Genomic DNA, 19,109 nt, shown 5'->3' with positions numbered 1-19,109 from the left:
CACCACAACAACCAACCCACCCACCCAAACACACACTACACCTTGTTTGTCATATATTTTTGCTGTTCCGTTTCTTCCCAAATCCCTGCCTGTGACATCTCTCTTGTCCAATCCTCCACAGATTTACTGCACGCACGCACCCCCCCCCCCCCCACACACACACACACACACAGACACACACAAACCCCCTCCTCGCCCCACACCATGACTACCCACACCACCACCACCGCAACAACCAACCCACCCACCCAGCCACTCAAACACACACAACACGTTGCTTCTCTTAAGTCTTTGTTGTTCCGTTTCTTTCCAAATCCCTGCCAGTGACACCTCTCTTGTTCACTCCTCCACAGATTTACCGCACGCACGCACACACACACAGACCCCCACCCCCACCCCCCACCCACACACACACACACACAACCCCCCTCCCCCGCCCACCCGGACTCCCCACACCACTACCACCACAACAACAACCAACTCGCCCACCCACCCACCCAAGCACTCACTACACATTGTTTCTCTTATATTTTTGCTGTTCCGTTTCTTTCCAAATCCCTGCCTGTGACATCTCTCTTGTCCAATCCTCCATGTTCCACAAATTTACCGCATGCACGCACACCCTCCCCCCCCCCCACACACACCACACACACACACACACACACACACACAACCCCCTCCCCGCCCACCCGGACTCCCCACACCACTACCACCACAACAACCAACTCGCCCACCCACCCACCCAAGCATTCACTACACGTTGTTTCTCTTATATTTTTGCTGTTCCGTTTCTTTCCAAATCCCTGCCAGTGACATCTCTCTTGTCCACTCCTCCACAGATTTACCGCACACACACACACACACACACACACAATCCCCCTCCCCGCCCCCCCCCCCCCACACACCCCCCCATCCCCCGGACTCCCCACACCACCACCACCACCACAACCACAACCAACCCATCCACCCACCCACTCAAACACACACGACACGTTGTTTCTCATATATTTTTTGCTGTTCCGTTTCTTTCCAATTCCCTGCCAGTGACATCTCTCTTGTTCACTCCTCCACAGATTCACCAAGGACGAGTTCGAAGCCCACCCTTTCTTCGGACCGTCGTCGCCGTCGGCTCAGGAGAAGGACCCTCGGATGCTGCCCGTCATGTTCACCCAGCCCTACTTCGACTGTGGCCGCTCCAACAAGTGGATCGTCTCCGCCGTGTCGCCTGTCGTCGATTACATGCCTCGCTACTCCAACTGGACCCACCTCAGGAGGCAGAGGTGAGTGGGCTTTTTTTGGGGGGGGTGGGGGGGGGGGAAGGAGAGGAGTTTGGAGGAGGTTTTGTGTTGTGTCGTGTCGTGTCGTGTCGTGGTTGTGCTTGTGTTTGTGGCTGGGTTGGGATGGGATGGGTTGGGTTGGGTTGGGATGGTTTGGGTTGGGTTAGGTTGGGTTGGGTTGGGATGGGTTGGGTTGAGATGGGTTGGGATGGGTTGGGATGGGATGGGATGGGTTGGGCTGTTTGTGTCGTGTCGTATCGTGGTTGTGCTTGTGTTTGTAGCTGGGTTGGGTTGGGATGGATTGGATTGGGTTGGGATGGATTGGGTTGAGTTGGGTTGGGTTGGGATGGGATGGGTTGGGATGGGATGGGATGGGTTGGGATGGGATGGGATGGGTTGGGCTGTTTGTGTCGTGTCGTATCGTGGTTGGGCTTGTGTTTGTAGCTGGGTTGGGTTGGGATTGGATGGGTTGGGATGGCATGGGTTGGTTGAGATGGGTTGGGATGGGATGGGCTGGGTTGGGTTGGGAGGGGTTGGGATGGGCTGGGTTGGGCTGTTTGTGTCGTATCGTATCGTGGTTGTGCTTGTGTTTGTAGCTGGGTTGGGTTGTGCTGTGTTTGTGTTTTGTTGCATCGTGGTTGTGCTTGTGTTTGTGTTGTGCTGTGCTGTGCTGTGTTGCGTTGCGTTGCATTGCAATGCATTGAAGGAAAGGAGTTGAGATGTTGTGACGTGTTGCTTTTAAGGAAATGAGATGTTGTGTTGCGTTGTGTTGCTTTTGAAGGAAAGGAGTTCAGGCGCTGTGATGCGTTGTGTTGTGTTTCTGTTTCTGTTGTGCTGTATTGTGTTGTATTGCATCTATTTTTATTATCATTCATTCGACGTCTTCTTCTTAGTGCAGTTGATTTGGATTTTCATTTCTATGTCCTCGTGTGCTCTTGTATGGTACAATGTACTTTTATATCATGTATTGTTTCATGCGAGGTGCATAGAGCCCATTATATGGAGAGTTTGCGCCATATAAGTACAATATCTTATCTATTCATCATTTAGCTTTTTTTTCTATCAAGACCCGACTAAGCGCGTTGGTTTACGTGCTGGCCAGGCATCTGCTCAGCAGATGTTGTGTAGCGTATGATTATGGATTTGACCGAACGCAGTGACGCCTCCTTGACTAACTGAATTAAACTGTATTGGATATATATATATATATATAATCATACATAGTTCAGTCTCAATTTATTCTTTAATACGTTTCAATCATCTTTAATACGTTTCAGTCATAACTACTAGTACTGCAACTGCTGCTGATATAGATACTGATATCAATAATTCCACTGCTCCTGCTACAATTACTACTACTGCTATTGTTGCTGCTGTCACTGCTGCTAGTGATGATGATGCTTGTTGTTCCTCCTCTTTCCACAACTGCTGCTGGCCCCAACATATCCTGCTGCCATTACATTACATTTGTCGCTGGTGTTTGATGATAGTACTGCCGTAACGAATGAATGGCATATTATTAGACAAATAAACTCATGGATTAATAAATAAATAAATAAATGAACGACCGTTTTTCGTTTCACCACTACTGCTACTGGCGCCAACATTTCCTGTTGCCGCTGTATGTACAGTGATGGCCTAGAGGTAACGCGTCCGCCTAGGAAGCGAGAGAATCTGAGCGCGCTGGTTCGAATCACGGCTCAGCCGCCGATATTTTCTCCCTCTCCACTAGACCTTGAGTGGTGGTCTGGACGCTAGTCATTCGGATGAGACGATAAACCGAGGTCCGGTGTGCAGCATGCACTTAGCGCACGTAAAAGAACCCACGGCAACAAAAGGGTTGTTCCTGGCAAAATTCTGTAGAAAAATCCACTTCGATAGGAAAAACAAATAAAACTGCATGCAGGAAAAAATACAAAAAAAGGTGGCGCTGTTGTGTAGCGACGCGCTCTCCCTGGGGAGAGCAGCCCGAATTTCACACAGAGAAATCTGTTGTGATAAAAAGAAATGCAAAATACAAAATACAAAAAAAACAAATTGCCGCTGGTGTTTGATGATAGTACTGCCGTAACAAACGAATCATATATTATTAGACAAATAAACTCATGGATAAATGAATAAATAGACGACCGTTTTTCATTTAACCTAAGGGCCATTTCAGTACACCTCGCCAAATACCCGATCATTTCAAAACACAAGGACTCAGATTACCTAGCAGTGAATACTCCGGCGTTTAAAAAAGAGGACCCATCGACATTTGACCTTTCAGGTATGCATTCTGGCGCGTGAACCAGATACTATAGAATGACAGGTCTGACTAAAGGCCTCGTCACGTTTGCTTTCAGATGTATTTCCCTGACATTATACTGTGCTCACAATCCCACGGATCCGTGGATACGAGCTGAATGTGCTTAGTCGAAACTGAACCTTTCACCCGTAACATAATATCCGTGGTGAACAATATAAACTACTTAAGGTGATGATATAACTTACCGGTGTGAAATTTCAAGGGTGGTAGCGCCAGGGAAAGGATGTCGTCGGTAGAGGGAGGGAAGACAGTGAGTGGTTTTGGGAGTTCGGGGGTGGTGTGCGGGGGACCGGAAATGTGACGTATATGGGTGGCCTTATGTCCCCCTATGCAGACTGATGGTGAAACTCAGGTGGCAAAAAGAAAAAGAAAAAGAAGAAAAAGGTAATAAAATAAGATGAATGATAATAATAACAACAAGATAAATGAATGAATAGATAAATAGATGAATAAGTGCAACAATTTGTTGACGTGCGCAATAGCCGAATGGTTAAGGCGTTGGACTTTCAATCTGAGGGTCCCGGCTTCGAATTACGGTGATGGCGCCTGGTGGGTAAATGGTGGAGATTTTTCCGATCTCCCACGTCAACATATGTACAGGCCTGCTAGTGCCTGAACCCCCTTCGTGTGTATACGCAAGCAGAATATCAAATACGCACGTTAAAGATCCTGTGATCCATGTCATCGTTCGGTGGGTTATGGAAACAAGAACATACCCATGGCTGCTTGCATGGCGGGGTACAAACGGTCATACACGTGAAAGCCCGCTCGTGTACATACGAGTGAACGTGGGAGTTGCAGCCCACGAACGCAGAAGAAGTTAGGAAAAAATATCACACAATTAAAACGAGACGGAATCAGGGAACTCCCACGTACCCCCAACAACCGATCAGAAGGTCTCTGGTTCAGACAACAGGTCGAGAATATTTATCATTAATTAATTAATAAAAATTAAAAAAAATAAATAAAATAAAAATGAAAATAAATAACAGATCTGCACACGTTCCCTTTTGATGTGAAGACACACACGCACGAACACACACGCACACACACACACACACACACACACACACACACACACACACACACACACACACACACACACACACACACACACACACACACACGTGCAGAGTGGTATCTGCTTCATTTTCCACATACCACTCTATGATCTTCCACCTTTAAAAAAAAATTACCAAAACGTAAAATGAAGACAATCGGTAAGAAAGTGGATTTGGTTTCACTGCCATCCTGAATTTGAAACTCATTCCGTTTGCGTTACACTCAAACCCTGAGTGAATTGAAAATCAGTCTCATGGCAATTATATATTTTGCCAAGCATTTTCTTTAGCGTGTTACACGTTCTGTGTGTGTGCGTGAGTGTGTGTGTGTGTGTGTGTGTGTGTGTGTGTGTGTGTGTGTGTCTGTCTGATTGTGTCTGTGTCAGTTGGTTTTGTTTGGTTTGGTTTGGTTTGGTTTCGCTTTCTTTAATTTTGTTTTTTCAAACTTTGTTCAGTTTTCATTTATTCTTTGAATGTATCGTCTTTTATAGGTTTGCAGCCGTGGTTGTGACGGACACGGACTTCATAGAACTGGACTTCAACGCCTGCGGCACGAGTGCCGGAAATCCGGGCCCCTCTTATTTGTCCGGCATTGATCGCTGTCAGAAAACCACAGGGGTAAGAATTCTGACTATTTCCATCTTCTTTCTTTCTTCCTTCTTCTTCTTCTTATTATTATTATTATTTCTTTTTGCGACTGGATTCACGGACGTGCACACACACACACACGCGCGCATGTGCGCACGCACGCACGCACGCACGCACACACACACACACACACGCGCACACATACACACACACACACACACACACACAGCCAACACACACACACACGCGCGCGCGCGTACACACACACACACACACACACACACACACACACACAAAACCCCACTCATGTACATCATGTGTTATTGTTTGTTCGCTTCACAGCAAACAACAGCAAAACAACAAGAAAATTAAATTTAAAAAAAAAAAAATAGCAGCAACAGCAACAGCGATAAAACTGATTATCACTGCAATAATACAAACTTAACATGAAACTCCACCCTGTTCTATAATTCTTATTCATTTATTTATTTACTTTGGAATAACACCATAAGTCCCTGTCTCCTCCCCTACTGTACTGGTTTAAGTAGTTTAAATGACAGTCAAATGTGAAAATTAATTGATATTTCAACAAAATGACTACAATCACCATGATATATAATGGGACATTAAACAAAATTCACCCTCCTTAGCAAAAAATACAATTGACCCTGGCCTTCTTACATTATTATTTGCTTTTTTCTTTTTAGGATGATGATCATTATCATTATTGGTATTCATTCATTTAGTTACTTATTTATTCGAGTATTTACTTGATTCGTTCATTGTTTAACAGTGCAAAGCTAAGATCGGGTATGGCTTCAAACGCGGTGGCTACATCTGCCACTGCAAGCCCGGGTACACGTACCCGTGGAGTCTGAAGCTGCCGTATCAAGGCGAGAATATTGAGCAGGCCACAGACACAGAGTACAAGGACGGCTTCAAATGCACGCCCGTGGACTGTGAGTTGTTGTTTATTCATTTAATCATGTATCTATTTATTTATTCAGAAACCAAAGTTTTTACTCCATTTATGAAACTTGACTTTAACTCACTCAGTACGGCGAGTCCTCTCTTCTCCTCTGCACAGACCTCTCGGATGTCCAGTGAGTTAATACTTTTTTTGTGGAGGTTGCTGGGTGAGAGGGAGTAGGGATGGATGGTTCGAAAGGGTAAGTGTTGGGAAGGTGGGTGTTAGCTCGTGTGTGTTTTGGCACACATCGTGATGCTGTGTGACAGCCTGGTATTTCCGGTGTGTGTGTGTAGGAATTTTTTTTGTTTAATGTCTCGTCACACATATCAGTGACTGAAGACATTTTGTTAAAGTATTATGAATACTTCTGAATATTATTGGTTAGAAGGGGTGGGAGATGTGGATGAATGGAAGGTTGGGGGGAAACTGGGTAAATGAGGGTAAAAACGTGGGTGAAAATTGGAAGAAAAACAAAACAAACAAAACAAGACACGCAAAGCCTTCAAGACTAACTCGTGATAAACCTTTTTTTAAAAATCCAAGCTTTTTATGTATTGAGTATAATGCATTTACTGTTATATTTATATTTTTTGTATTCTCTAAACTTGGCACTTTGATCTGATATTCGACCCAACAAAAGATCTGTCATTATTATCATTTTTTGTTCAAACAGGAACTTCTTTTGCTAAGCATGGAAGTTTTGTTTATTGCAAACGTTTTGGTGCAGACAGTAAAACAAGGGAAATTACTCTGCTGGGGAACTTAGTTTGCTTTAAACTGATCTTTCTCATCTTAAACATTACATTTTGAAATTATACTCAATACATAAAAAGCTTGGATTTTAAAAAAAAAAAGTGCATCACACGTGAGTCTTGAAGGCCTTGCCTCTCTTGTTTCAAAATGTAATGTTTAAGATGAGAAAGATCAGTTTAAAGCAAATTAACTCCCCCAACATTACAGAGTAATTTCCCTTTTTTACTATCTGCACCAAACGTTTGCAAAATAAATAAAACTTCCATGCTTAGCAAAAGAAGTTCCTGTTTGAACAAAAAATGATAATAATGACTGCTCTAGCTGTTGGGTCAGAATATCAGATCAAAGTGCCAAGTTTAGAGAATACAAAAAATATAAATATAACAGTAAATGCAGTTTGCATATAATTAGGCTTCATTCTTTATTTTTTTTGTGCCCATCCCAGAGGCGCAATATTGTTTTAAACAAGATGACTGGAAAGAACTGAATTTTTCCTATTTTTATGAAAAAATTGGTGTCAACTGACAAAGTAGTTGCAGAGAAAATGTCAAAGTTAAAGTTTACCACGGACACACAAACACACAGACACACACACACACACACACACACACAGACACACACAGACAACCGAACACCGGGTTAAAACATAGACTCACTTTGTTTACACAAGTGAGTCAAAAACCCTCTAAATACAGTTACAGGAAATTACTTAAAGGACTTCGTAAAAGAGAAGTCGTTAAACTGACAAGCGAAACAACTGATAATGAATGCAAAAAGTCAAAAACATCAACGTTCTCAGTCACTTGTGAAGACACACTTTCGTGTGTGTGTGTGTGTGTGTGTGTGTGTGTGTTGGTGATGGGGGGGATGGGTGTGTGGGTGTGTGGGTATGTGTGTAAACTTTAACAAATTCAATATTTTTGTCTGGAAATACTTTAGTCTGTTGACACCATATGCGACTTAGGAACAGGAAATCAATACAGTTCTTCTACACTTTTTGATTGTAATGATAATGCACTCTGAGAAGGGCCGAAAAATTGCAAAGTAGCCAAAATAATTATTTCCATAGTTATGTTACTGTTACATTTTCATCTGTTATTCATAGCACTTTCATCTGACTTAGTGATGCACCGATTGTTAGCAGTCGTTTCATTGTTAGTTTCAGATAGGAATTTTCCTTTCCTTTGCTTCGTGTGCAAGTTACAATGATGTATGCATCTCTCAAGAGCAGTGAAATTCTGCTGTGTAAAGAGACATTGTATCAGAATATGCTACGGGGGAAAATCCTTTCAGAACATATCTCATTCATTTGAAACATTGTGTTTTAACCCTTTCACTGCCAAACTCGCATTTATGCAGCAGCTAGGTAGAGGACCCATGTCAATGAAGTGTAACCAGATCATGGGTCTGGTATTCATTAACCTACTGCTCTTTATGTTCAATGGCAGGATTGGCCATATCTTCTACACATCCCAGGGGGAATCCCCAGCTATTCTTAGACACCATAATTTCTGTGTTTATTGCACAAGGGAATTTTGCACTCTAAATTGACTGGCGGCGAAAGGGTTAAGTCCTTGCCTGCTGCTGGCGACTGTGGTCGTCAGCGAAGATTGTCAAGTCACGGTGATAACACTGACTTCACACGTCAGGATGTCAGTCACCGTTCGTTCTTTTTTATACTTTTTTGACTCACTTGTGTAAACAAAGTGAGTCTATGTTTTAACCCGGTGTTCGGTTGTCTGTGTGTGTGTGTGTGTGTGTGTGTGTGTGTGTATCCGTGGTAAACTTTAACATTGACATTTTAACATTGACACCAAATTTGGCATAAAAATAGGAAAAATTCAGTTCTTTCCAGTCATCTTGTTTAAAACAATATTGCACCTCTGGGATGGGCACAAAAAATAAAAAAGAAGCCTAATTATATGCAAACTGCATTTACTGTTATATTTATATTTTTTGTATTCTTTAAACTTGGCACACTGACCTCTTATGACACAACAACAAGAGGAGTCATTATTATCATTTTTTTGTTCAAACAGGAACTTCTTTTGCTAAGCATGGAATTTTAATTTATTTTGCAAACGTTTTGGTGCAGATAGTAAAAAAAGGGAAATTACTCTGTAATGCTAGGGGACTTAATTTATCACAAGTGAGTCTTGAAGGCCTTGCCTCTCTTGTTTTTCATTTTTCTTTACTTGGACATCATCTTGTTGGGATTGCATTGGTTTTGTCCAGTGAAATCAATCACACCCACTTAAATTCACACAAAAAGAAGTAATCGCACTTTGCGTTATTGTCATACTGATCTCGTTTCACCAAAGGTTCAGGCAATCAAGGAGTTAAAATTATAACTGGAGGCATAGAAAGGCTCATCTCATCCAAAAGCCTCTGTCCCACCCCAACCCCCATTCTCTCCCCATCACAGTCCGCCTGGTGCTGCCCAAAGTGGACAACCTGGAGGGCATCAACATTGAAGGAGGCTCCAGCCTCTTCACGTCCGGAGGCGTTCGTCTGGACCTGGACGCGACTGCGGCCAACAGTTCGGCATCAGCCAAGGTTCGCCGCGACACTCACGCCGACATATACACGGTGGACGCTGCCTTCCGCGTTCGGAATCTTCGCTCCATTGACGGCGAGGCTGATGGCGGCGATGCTGATGGTCGTGGTCGTGGTGATGCCAGTCTGCGTTTCCACAGATACCACCAGCTGGTGGATGAGATGGGCCGGGAGGTGGTGGAGGAGGAGGGGGTTAGCGGCACGGAGAGGTGGAGGGGAGGGGGGAGCACGTTTTATGGGCCCCTCAACAAGAACAGTGCCAGGAGGAGAAAAGGTGCGCGCGCGCGTGTGTGTGTGTGTGTGTGTGTTTTGGGGGTAGGGGTGTGGGTGGGGGTGTGGGAATGGGGGTGTTTGTGTATGATTTGGGGATGGGTGTGTGTCTGTGTCTGTGTGTGTTTGGAGGGGGGTGGGTTGTTTGTGTGTGAGTGTAGGGGAGGTGGGTTGTGTGTGTGTGTGTGTGTGTGTGTGTGTGTGTCTGTGTCTGTGCATGTGAGAGTTTGTGTGTGGGGGGGGAGGGAGAGGTGGATATGTGTGTGTTTGGAAGGGGTTTGTTTGTGTATGAGTGGGGGGAGGTGGGTCTTTTGTTTGTGTTTGTGTGTGTGTGTCTGTGCATGTGAGCGTTTGTGTGTGTGTGTGAATGTGTGTGCGTGTCTGTGTTTTTTAGGGGAAGGGGGTGAGTATGAGGAAGTTGGGTCTTTTGTGTTTGTGTGTCTATGCATGTGAGAGATTGCGTGTATGTGCATGTGAGAGATTGTGTGTGTGTGTGTGTGTGTGTGTGTGTGTGTGTGTGTGTGCGCGCGCGCGCGCGCGCGTGGGTACGTGTATGTGTACGTGTGTTCCGTGCGTGCATGTGCTTGTCTGTCTACTTCCGCATGTGTGAGAGAGAGAGAGAGAGAGAGAGAGAGAGAGAGAGAGAGCATGTTTATGCGTGTTTTTTTGCTTCTTGTTTTCCCGTGCTTTTTAAAAGATCTTTGAAGTTAAGGTTGAAACATTGTCGTTCAGATGTTAATCGATGATAATAATAATATCACTCCAGAAAGCTGATCGTGTGACAACATATGTACCATTATTCTTATTGACATTAGCCTAGTATTACTCAAAGTGAAATGACATTAGAATAAAGCACACACACACACGCGCGCGCGTGCACACACACACACACACACACACACACACACATATATATATATATATATATATATATATATTATATTATATATATACATACACTTCACATACCTGTGTCTGAAGGGGGAATGTGGTGACACACACAATATAAAAGTATAATATATATATATATATGTATCACCACACGCATCCCCATTCCTGATTGCCATTTTCATTTCCCCACAGAACACGAACTGTGGATGCCCTTGCGACCCAAAGAGGAAGTCCCACTGGGCGTTCACTCCGACATCGAGGCTGCGCACCACCGGAAGCCTGTGTCGCGGGCTAAAATCGAGGCTGCCATACAACGCCGCTTGGGAACGGCGGCCGCCAAGCGCAGGGAAAAACAAGTCCGGCAACAACAGCAAGGGCGACAACAGGACCAAGACTTTGATCCGACTTTCGGCGGGAGGCGAAGAAAGCGTTCCCCTGTTTTCGATCAAAAGGTGTGCGGTTTATATTTATAGTAATGTTATAGTTTTTGTGTGTTTTTTCTCAGTTGACCACAAAAGTGGAGGAAAACAAATGCATGGAAGAAATGAGGAACACACCCGTTATTTGAAAACAACTTTACAAAGATGAAAATTCCCATCATTTGAAAACAATTTACAAAGATGAAAACTCCCGTCATTTGAAAACAACTTTACAAAGATAAAAATTCCCGTTATTTGAAAACAACTTTACAAAGACGAAAACTCCCATCATTTGAAAACAACTTTACAAAGATGAAAAAAATGGAAATGCAAAAACACAGAAACCATGGAGGCCATTTGAACTCTCTTCGTGAGGGCGGGGCGGGGGGGGGGGGAGAGAGAATTGTGTGCCTGGTATGCATGACTGCAGTTTCATTTTTATTCTTACTGCGTGGGTTACAGGCCTTTGACCGCGTGATGCGCATTTTCCGCCACAAGGCGGCGGTGACCCCGGAGACGTGTCACAACATGGCGCCCCACAACCTGATCCTGCCCGGAGACGTGGCTTACGGCGCCAGCAAACAGTTCGAATCCGAGGCGCGCACGGCGCTCCGTCTTTCTCACTTCCTGTGCAACTTTTTGCAGGTATGAAGAACTGCGTGGGTGTGAGGGGGAGGGGATGTCTTAGGTGTGTGTGTAGGGGGGGAGGTCGTGTGGGGTGGGGGCGCAGGGGGGGGGGGGGTCCGCGTGCGCGTGTGTGTGTGTATGTTTGTGTGTCTGTGTCTGTGTGTGTCTGTGTCTGTGTGCGTGCGCGTACATATCCACACACACACGCACACGCAGAGAGAGAGAGAGAGAGAGAGATCTTATCCAAGTAGGGAAGGTATGGGTAATTGCTAACGATCCAGTCGAGGTGACCAGCTCAATGTGTGTACTGTAAAGATAACATGTCGTACGATAGTCAAACGTAGTTCTTTTGTTTTCGAAGGCTTTCTCCAACTGGTTGCACCAGGAAAAGTTCGTCTGCCCATTCTTTCCAACGTTTTGTCGACGTTTGAAATGGCAGGGGTGCCTGAGGGTAAATGCGAACGAACAAGTCTAACTGCGAACGATTGATTAGGGTACTTGTTGACAATTAAAACAGAAGCAGGTCTTGAACTCATTAGGCAAACTTACTGTTGGAACATCGCACCAGACTTTTGTTTTGTTGGTTTTGATCACGCATGCACACATACACAGAAACGGGCATTTAAACACACACACCCCACACCGCACTCAACACACCCTTTTGAGAGTGCTTAGTAGCTGTGCAGCATCGCTCGAAAAAAGACTCACGTCAAAATATCCTATGGTCTGATCGCAAACGACACTATTTTGCAGATGCCTGTCAAAACTGACGCTCTTATCTGTCACCAATTTGCTTTCTTAAATTCTTCCAGCACTGACAATGCGCATTCAACATATCCGATCAAATCAACTATTTCAAACTGTGTCAAAGTTCAAGTTCTGCAACTTGCTTCCATTGATTTTAGGATTTGGAGAACACGTTTGTAACTTTGGTCGGTGGTGGTGCGCGAAGAAAAGAAAGAGCGCGGAAATAGTCAGAAATAGCTGATGTTTGAGTGTTTCTTGGAAATGGATATTTATCAAAGTATTAGAAAAAGGTCGAAGCAGAAATGAAATCGTGAAATACAACCGTGAAGAACGCTTCGAAGTGGGGCGGTATACGAATCGTTCGCAATTAGACGCTTTTCGCAATTACCCATACCTACCCTATAGGTTACTGCCCCTCATGAACGAATGCAAACACATGATCATTACATTTTATCAAATACACCGCAGGAGGGGAGTGGGATGGGGGAGGGCGCATGTCTGCGTACGGATCGATCCGCTACGCTTTGACGCTTCCTTGAAACTCAAAGTACAAAGAGAGAGAGAGAGAAAGAGAGACTTACTCACCTCCTCCCCCCAAACGTAGGTAGGTAGATAGATAAACTTACTCACCTCTTCTCCGAACAGAACACAAAGAGATGGATGGATACAGATAGAGACAGGCAGGCAGACAGACAGATAGACAGACAGATAGATAGTTCGAGAGGGAGACTTATTCATCTTCTCCCCAAAGATAGATAAATTCACTCACCTCTTCTCCAAACAGAACACAAATAGATGGATGGATAAAGATAGAGACAGAGATAGATAGATAGATAGTTCGAGAGAGAGACTTACTCTCCTCTTCTCCCCAAAGATAGATAGATAGATAGATAAACTTACTCACCTCTCCCCCCCCCCCCCAAGACAGATAGATAATAAACTTACTTACCCCCTCCCCCCCCCCCCCAAAAAAAAAAAAAGAAAAAAAGATCAACTTGCTTCCTCATTCCAAAGATAGATGGATAGACAGACAGATATAGATGGATAGACAGACAGACAAACACATTCACCTCTTCCCCACCCCTCCCTCCCCACTAACAGAACACAGACCCTAAGGAGAACTTCGGAAACCTTCGCGGGGGCGGCAGACTGCACATAGATTACGTCTTCGGTGAGGTCATTTCCAACGTGATGGGCAACTTCAAGGTGTACTCCTCCGGAGTCTACTTCGACCGCTACAAGTTCGAGAACCAAGACGGGACGCCCAGAGAGCTGTTCGGCCCCTGGGCCTTCCGACACGGTAAAGAGTTCTACGCCTTGGACTCTGCGGGGCTGTCGTCGCGCTACACTGATGAGGACTGGTTCCACACCGTGAAGGGTCGCTGGGGCACCAACTTTGAAGGCTTGAAGACTTATAAGGTACTTTTGTTGTTGTTCTTTTTCTTCTGCTGCTGCTTGTTCTTGTTTTTCTTGTTCTTCTTCTTGCTTGTTCTGTCTTCTTCTTCTTCTTGTTGTTCTTCTTCTACTTCTTCTTGTTCTTTCTTCTTCTTCTTCTTGGTCTTCTTCTACTTCTTCTTGTTCTTTCTTCTTCTTCTTCTTCTTCTTGTTCTTCTTCTACTTCTTCTTGTTCTTTCTTCTTCTTCTTCTTCTTCTTCTTTCTTCTTTCTTCTTCTTCTTCTTCTTCTTCTTGTTCTTATTCTGTGCTTGAAGACGTATAAAGTGTTTTCTTCTTCTTCTCCTCCTCCTCCTCCTCTCTTCCTCTCTTCTTTTTCTTCTCCTCCTCTTCCTCCTCCTCCTTTTCTCCTCCTCCTCCTTCTCTTCCTTCTCCTTCTCCCCCTCCTCCTCCCCTTCCTCCTTTTTTTTCTTCTTCTCCTCCTCCTCCTTCCTCCTTCTTCTTCTCCCCCTCCTCCTCCTCCTCCTCCTCATTCTTCTTGTCGCTTTTTCCCCCAAGGACGGAATTGGGCAAGGCGGATAGTGTGGGGTTGGGGTGGGGGGGGGGGAGAATTGGGTTAGTGGGGCGGATGGTGTGGGATGTGTACTTCCACTTCCGCCAGCCATATCTCTTTTGTACCTCTTCCTCTTCACTCACCTCTGTCTATTGCCGCTTTTCTCGCCACTCACCGCCTACTTCCGCCTTCACCGTCATTCACTTGTCTGCCTACTTCCGTTTGTCTTATCACTCATATGTCCGTCTGCTTCCGCCTTCCTCGTCACTCACCTGTCTACCTCCGTCTCCATCGTCACTCCATCTGTCTACTTCCGCCTTCCTCGTCACTAAACTACTTCCACCTTCCTTGTCATTAAACTGCTTTCGCCTTCCTCGTCACTAAACTACTTCCACCTTCATTGTCATTAAACTACTTCCGCCTCCCTCGTCACTAAACTACTTCCACCTTCATTGTCATTAAACTGCTTCCGCCTCCCTCGTCACTAAACTACTTCCACCTTATTGTCAATAAACTGTTTCCGCCTTCCTCGTCACTAAACTGCTTCCGCCTTCCTCGTCACTAAACTTCTTCCACCTTCCTCGTCACGAAACTATTTCCGCCTTCCTTGTCACTAAACTACTTTCACCTTCCTCGTCACGAAACTATTTCCGCCTTCCTCGTCACTAAACTTCTTCCACCTTCCTCGTCACGAAACTATTTCCGCCTTCCTTGTCACTAAACTACTTTCACCTTCCTTGTCATTAAACTACTTCCACATTCCTTGTCATTAAACATCTTCACCTTCCTCGTCACTAAGCTACTTCCTCGTTGCTAAACAACTTCCGCCTTCCTCGTCACTAAACTACTTCCGCCCTCCTCGACACTCACCTGACTCTTTTAATACTACTTGCGCTCTCTGGGTGTCTCGCTGTAAGCAGCAAGAAAGGCAGACAACCGGCCTGTCACGAGTGATGATGGGTTGATGAGTACTTAACCTGCTTTGCTGCGCGTGCAGATGAGGTCGTACATCCGCTCGGACCCCAACGGCACGAGCTCCATCCGGCACGAGTACTTCCCTCTCGTGTACAAGGCGCCTGCGTACGAGGCGGGCTACTGGACCAACCCGCACTTCCGCTGCGACGGGCAGGTGGACGCCTGGGTCATCACCTATGTCACGCCCTTCTTTGGGCTGGACAAGTTCAAGCGAAAGCTGGAGTTCAGGTCAGTGGTTTGTGTCTGTATGCCTGTATACACGTTGGGTCACTTTGGCTTAGAAGGAAGGGGGAAGAATGGTTTTACAATGCTTATCTGCCAAATACAATGTTTGTGAGCGTCTTTGTTGGAATCCTTGTCTCGCCGCCTTCCCAAGTTTGATTGGAAAATCAAAGTGAGCGTCTAGTCCTTCAGGTGAGACAATAAAACGAGGTCCCGTGTGTAACACATGTTTGGCGCACAGATGAAAAGAACCCTTGGCAACATAAGAAGTGATGGCCTAGAGGTAACGCGTCCGCCTAGGAAGCGAATCTGAGCGCGCTGGTTCGAATCACGGCTCAGCCGCCGATATTTTCTCTCCCTCCACTAGACCTTGAGTGGTGGTCTGGACGCTAGTCATTCGATGAGACGATAAACCGAGGTCCCGTGTGCAGCATGCACTTAGTGCACGTAAAAGAACCCACGGCAACAAAAGGATTGTTCTGGCAAAATTCTGTAGTAAAATCCACTTTGATAGGAAAAACTGCACGCAGGAAAAAATACAAAAAAAAGGTGGCGCTGCAGTGTAGCGAGGCGCTCTCCCTGGGGAGAGCAGCCTGAATTTCACACAGAGAAATATGTTGTGATAAAAAGAAATGCAAATACAAATGCAAATAAGTGGTGGTGTCTGGTGAAATTTTGTGGAAGGTCCACTCTGGTAGGTACACAAATATATATACATGCTCTCAAGACTTGACTTGCGCGTTGGATTATGCTGCTGGTCAGACATCTGCTTAGCAAATATGGGTTTGTCTGAACGCAGTGACGGGTCCTTGACGTATGTGCACACATGTTGGGTCAGGGTTGGGTTAGGACTGGGATTGGTTGGGCTGGAATTAAGGTCAAAGGTTGTAAAATATGGACATACATGTTCGGTCAGGTTGGGTTGGGTTGGGTTGGGTTGGGTTAGGTTTTTTGGGCTGGTGTTCAAGTCATGGTTATTGCAATTATGTCCATGCAAACACGTTGAGTCGGGTTGGGTTAGGATTGGGTTTCGCTGGGCTGGACATGTTATGAAAGGGCAAGCTTGCGTTCAAGTCAGCGTCCGTGCTTGTTGGGTTGATTTGTTTGAGTTGTTCAGGGTCGGACTGAGTTGGGTTGGGTTAGGTTGGTCGCTAAAAGCGCAAGCTGGAGTTCAAGCCGGTCTGCATGCCATTTGGATTGGGTTGTATTGGGTTGGGTTGTACTGAGATAGAATGGACTGGGTTAGGTTGAACCGCGTTGGGATGGGCTGGGTTAGGTATGACTGGACTGGAATGAACGTTTAGGTTTGACTGGGCTGGAATGGACTGGGTTGACTGGGTTGGAATGGACTGGGTTTAGGTTTGACTGGGTTGGAATGGACAGGGTTAGGTTTAACTGGGTTGGAATGGACTGGGTTGACTGGGTTGGAATGGACTGAGCTAGGTGTGACTGGGTTGGAATGGACTGGGTTAGGTTTGACTGGGTTGGAATGGACTGGGTTGACTGGGTTGGAATGGACTGGATTGACTGGGTTGGAATGGACTGAGCTAGGTGTGACTGGGTTGGAATGGACAGGGTTAGGTTTAACTGGGTTGGAATGGACTGGGTTGACTGGGTTGGAATGGACTGGATTGACTGAGTTGGAATGGACTGAGCTAGGTGTGACTGGGTTGGAATGGACTGGGTTAGGTTTGACTGGGTTGGAATGGACTAGGTTAAGTGTGACTGGGTTAGGATGGACTGGGTTAGGTTCGACTGAGTTGGTATGAACTGGGTTGACTGGGTTGGGATGGACTGGGTTGACTGGGTTGGAATGGACTGGGTTTAGGTTTGACTGGGTTAGGATGGACTGGGTTATGTGTGACTAGGTTGGAATGGACTGGGTTAGGTTTAACTGGGTTGGAATGGACTGGATTGACTGGGTTGGAATGTACTGGGTTAGGTTTTGACTGGGTTTGAATGGACTGGGTTAGTTTTAACTGCGTTGGGATGGACTGGGTTAGGTTCGACTGAGTTGGGATGAACTGGGTTGACTGGGTTGGAATGGACTGGGTTGATTGGGTTGGAATGGACTGGGTTTAGGTTTGACTGGGTTAGGATGGACTGGGTTATGTGTGACTAGGTTGGAATGGACAGGGTTAGGTTTAACTGGGTTGGAAAGTACTTGATTGACTGGGTTGGAATAGACTGGGTTAGTTGTGACTGGGTTGGGATGGACTGGGTTAGGTTTGACTGGGTTGGGATGGACTGGGTTAGGTTTGACAGGGTTGGAATGGACTGGGTTAGGTTTGACAGGGTTGGAATGGACTGGGTTAGGTGTGACTGGGTTAGAATGGACTGGGTTAGGTTTGACAGGGTTGGAATGGACTGGGTTAGGTGTGACTGGGTTGGGATGGACTGGGTTAGGTGTAACTGGGTTGGAATGGACTGGGTTAGGTGTAACTGGGCTGGAATGGCCTGGGTTAGGTTTGACTGGGTTGGGATGGACTGGGTTAGGTTTGACTGGGCTGGAATGGACTGGGTTATGTGTGACTGGGTTGGGATGGACTGGGTTGACTGAGTTGGGATGGACTGAGCTAGGTGTGACTGGGTTGGAATGGACTGGGTTGACTGGGTTGGGATGGACTGGGTTAGGTTTGACTGAGTTGGAATGGACTGGGTTGACTTGGTTGGAATGGACTGGGTTGACTGGGTTGGAATGGACTGGGTTGGAATGGACTGAGTTAGGTATGACTGGGTTGGAATGGACTGAGTTAGGTGTGACTGGGTTGACTGGGTTAGGATGGACTAGGTTATGTGTGACTGGGTTGGAATGGACTGGAATGACCGGTTGGAATGGACTGGGTTAGGTATGACTGGATTGGAATGAACGTTTAGGTTTGACTGAGCTGGAATGGACTGGGTTGACTGGCTTGGAATGGACTGGATTGACTGGGTTGGAATGGACTGGATTATGTTTGACTGGACTGGAATGAACGTTTAGGTTTGACAGGGTTGGAATGGACTGGGTTAGGTTTGACTGGGTTGGAATGGACTGGGTTAGGTTGGACTGGACTGGAATTAACGTTTAGGTTTGACTGGGCTAGAATGGACTGGGTTGACTGGGTTGGAATGGACTGGGTTGACTGGGTTGGAGTGGACTGGGTTAGGTGTGACTGGGTTGGGATGGGATGGGTTTAGGTTTGACTGGGTTTGGATGGACTGGGCTGACTGGGTTGGAATGGACTGGGTTAGGTTTGACTGGGTCGGAATCACTTATATGTACATATATTTTTACATCAGTGGGTTGGAATGGATTGGGTTAGGTTCGACTGCGTAGTGCTGGGTTGGGCAGGGCTGGGTTGGATTGGAATGGATTAGACTGGATTGGCTAGGACTGGGATGGACTGGGCTGGTGTTGGTTTGGACAGGTCAGTATAAAGGACAAGGCGGAGTTCAAGGTTCAAGATAGTGGTACTGACACATGTTACAGGTAGTGGTGGAGGGGTTGACTATGTTT

The 19,109-nt window shown here is 45.8% G+C and overlaps 1 protein-coding gene across 3 annotated transcripts in view; it reads left to right on the top strand.

The window, feature by feature from the left end:
* LOC143300199 (uncharacterized) overlaps positions 1 to 19,109 on the top strand; it is a 98,465-nt gene that overhangs the window by 72,616 nt on the left and 6,740 nt on the right. For all 3 annotated transcript variants that reach the window (XM_076613763.1, XM_076613761.1, XM_076613762.1), the window contains 8 exons: positions 1,074 to 1,280; positions 5,138 to 5,264; positions 6,028 to 6,193; positions 9,383 to 9,787; positions 10,867 to 11,126; positions 11,556 to 11,738; positions 13,569 to 13,886; positions 15,411 to 15,616. In XM_076613763.1, the coding sequence (XP_076469878.1) occupies positions 1,074 to 1,280; positions 5,138 to 5,264; positions 6,028 to 6,193; positions 9,383 to 9,787; positions 10,867 to 11,126; positions 11,556 to 11,738; positions 13,569 to 13,886; positions 15,411 to 15,616 (1,872 nt within the window). The remainder of the gene's footprint in view (positions 1 to 1,073; positions 1,281 to 5,137; positions 5,265 to 6,027; positions 6,194 to 9,382; positions 9,788 to 10,866; positions 11,127 to 11,555; positions 11,739 to 13,568; positions 13,887 to 15,410; positions 15,617 to 19,109) is intronic.

Source organism: Babylonia areolata, chromosome 26, assembly GCF_041734735.1.
Source record: "Babylonia areolata isolate BAREFJ2019XMU chromosome 26, ASM4173473v1, whole genome shotgun sequence".
Taxonomy (NCBI): domain Eukaryota; kingdom Metazoa; phylum Mollusca; class Gastropoda; order Neogastropoda; family Buccinidae; genus Babylonia; species Babylonia areolata.
This window is presented reverse-complemented; position numbering and strand designations above follow the sequence as displayed.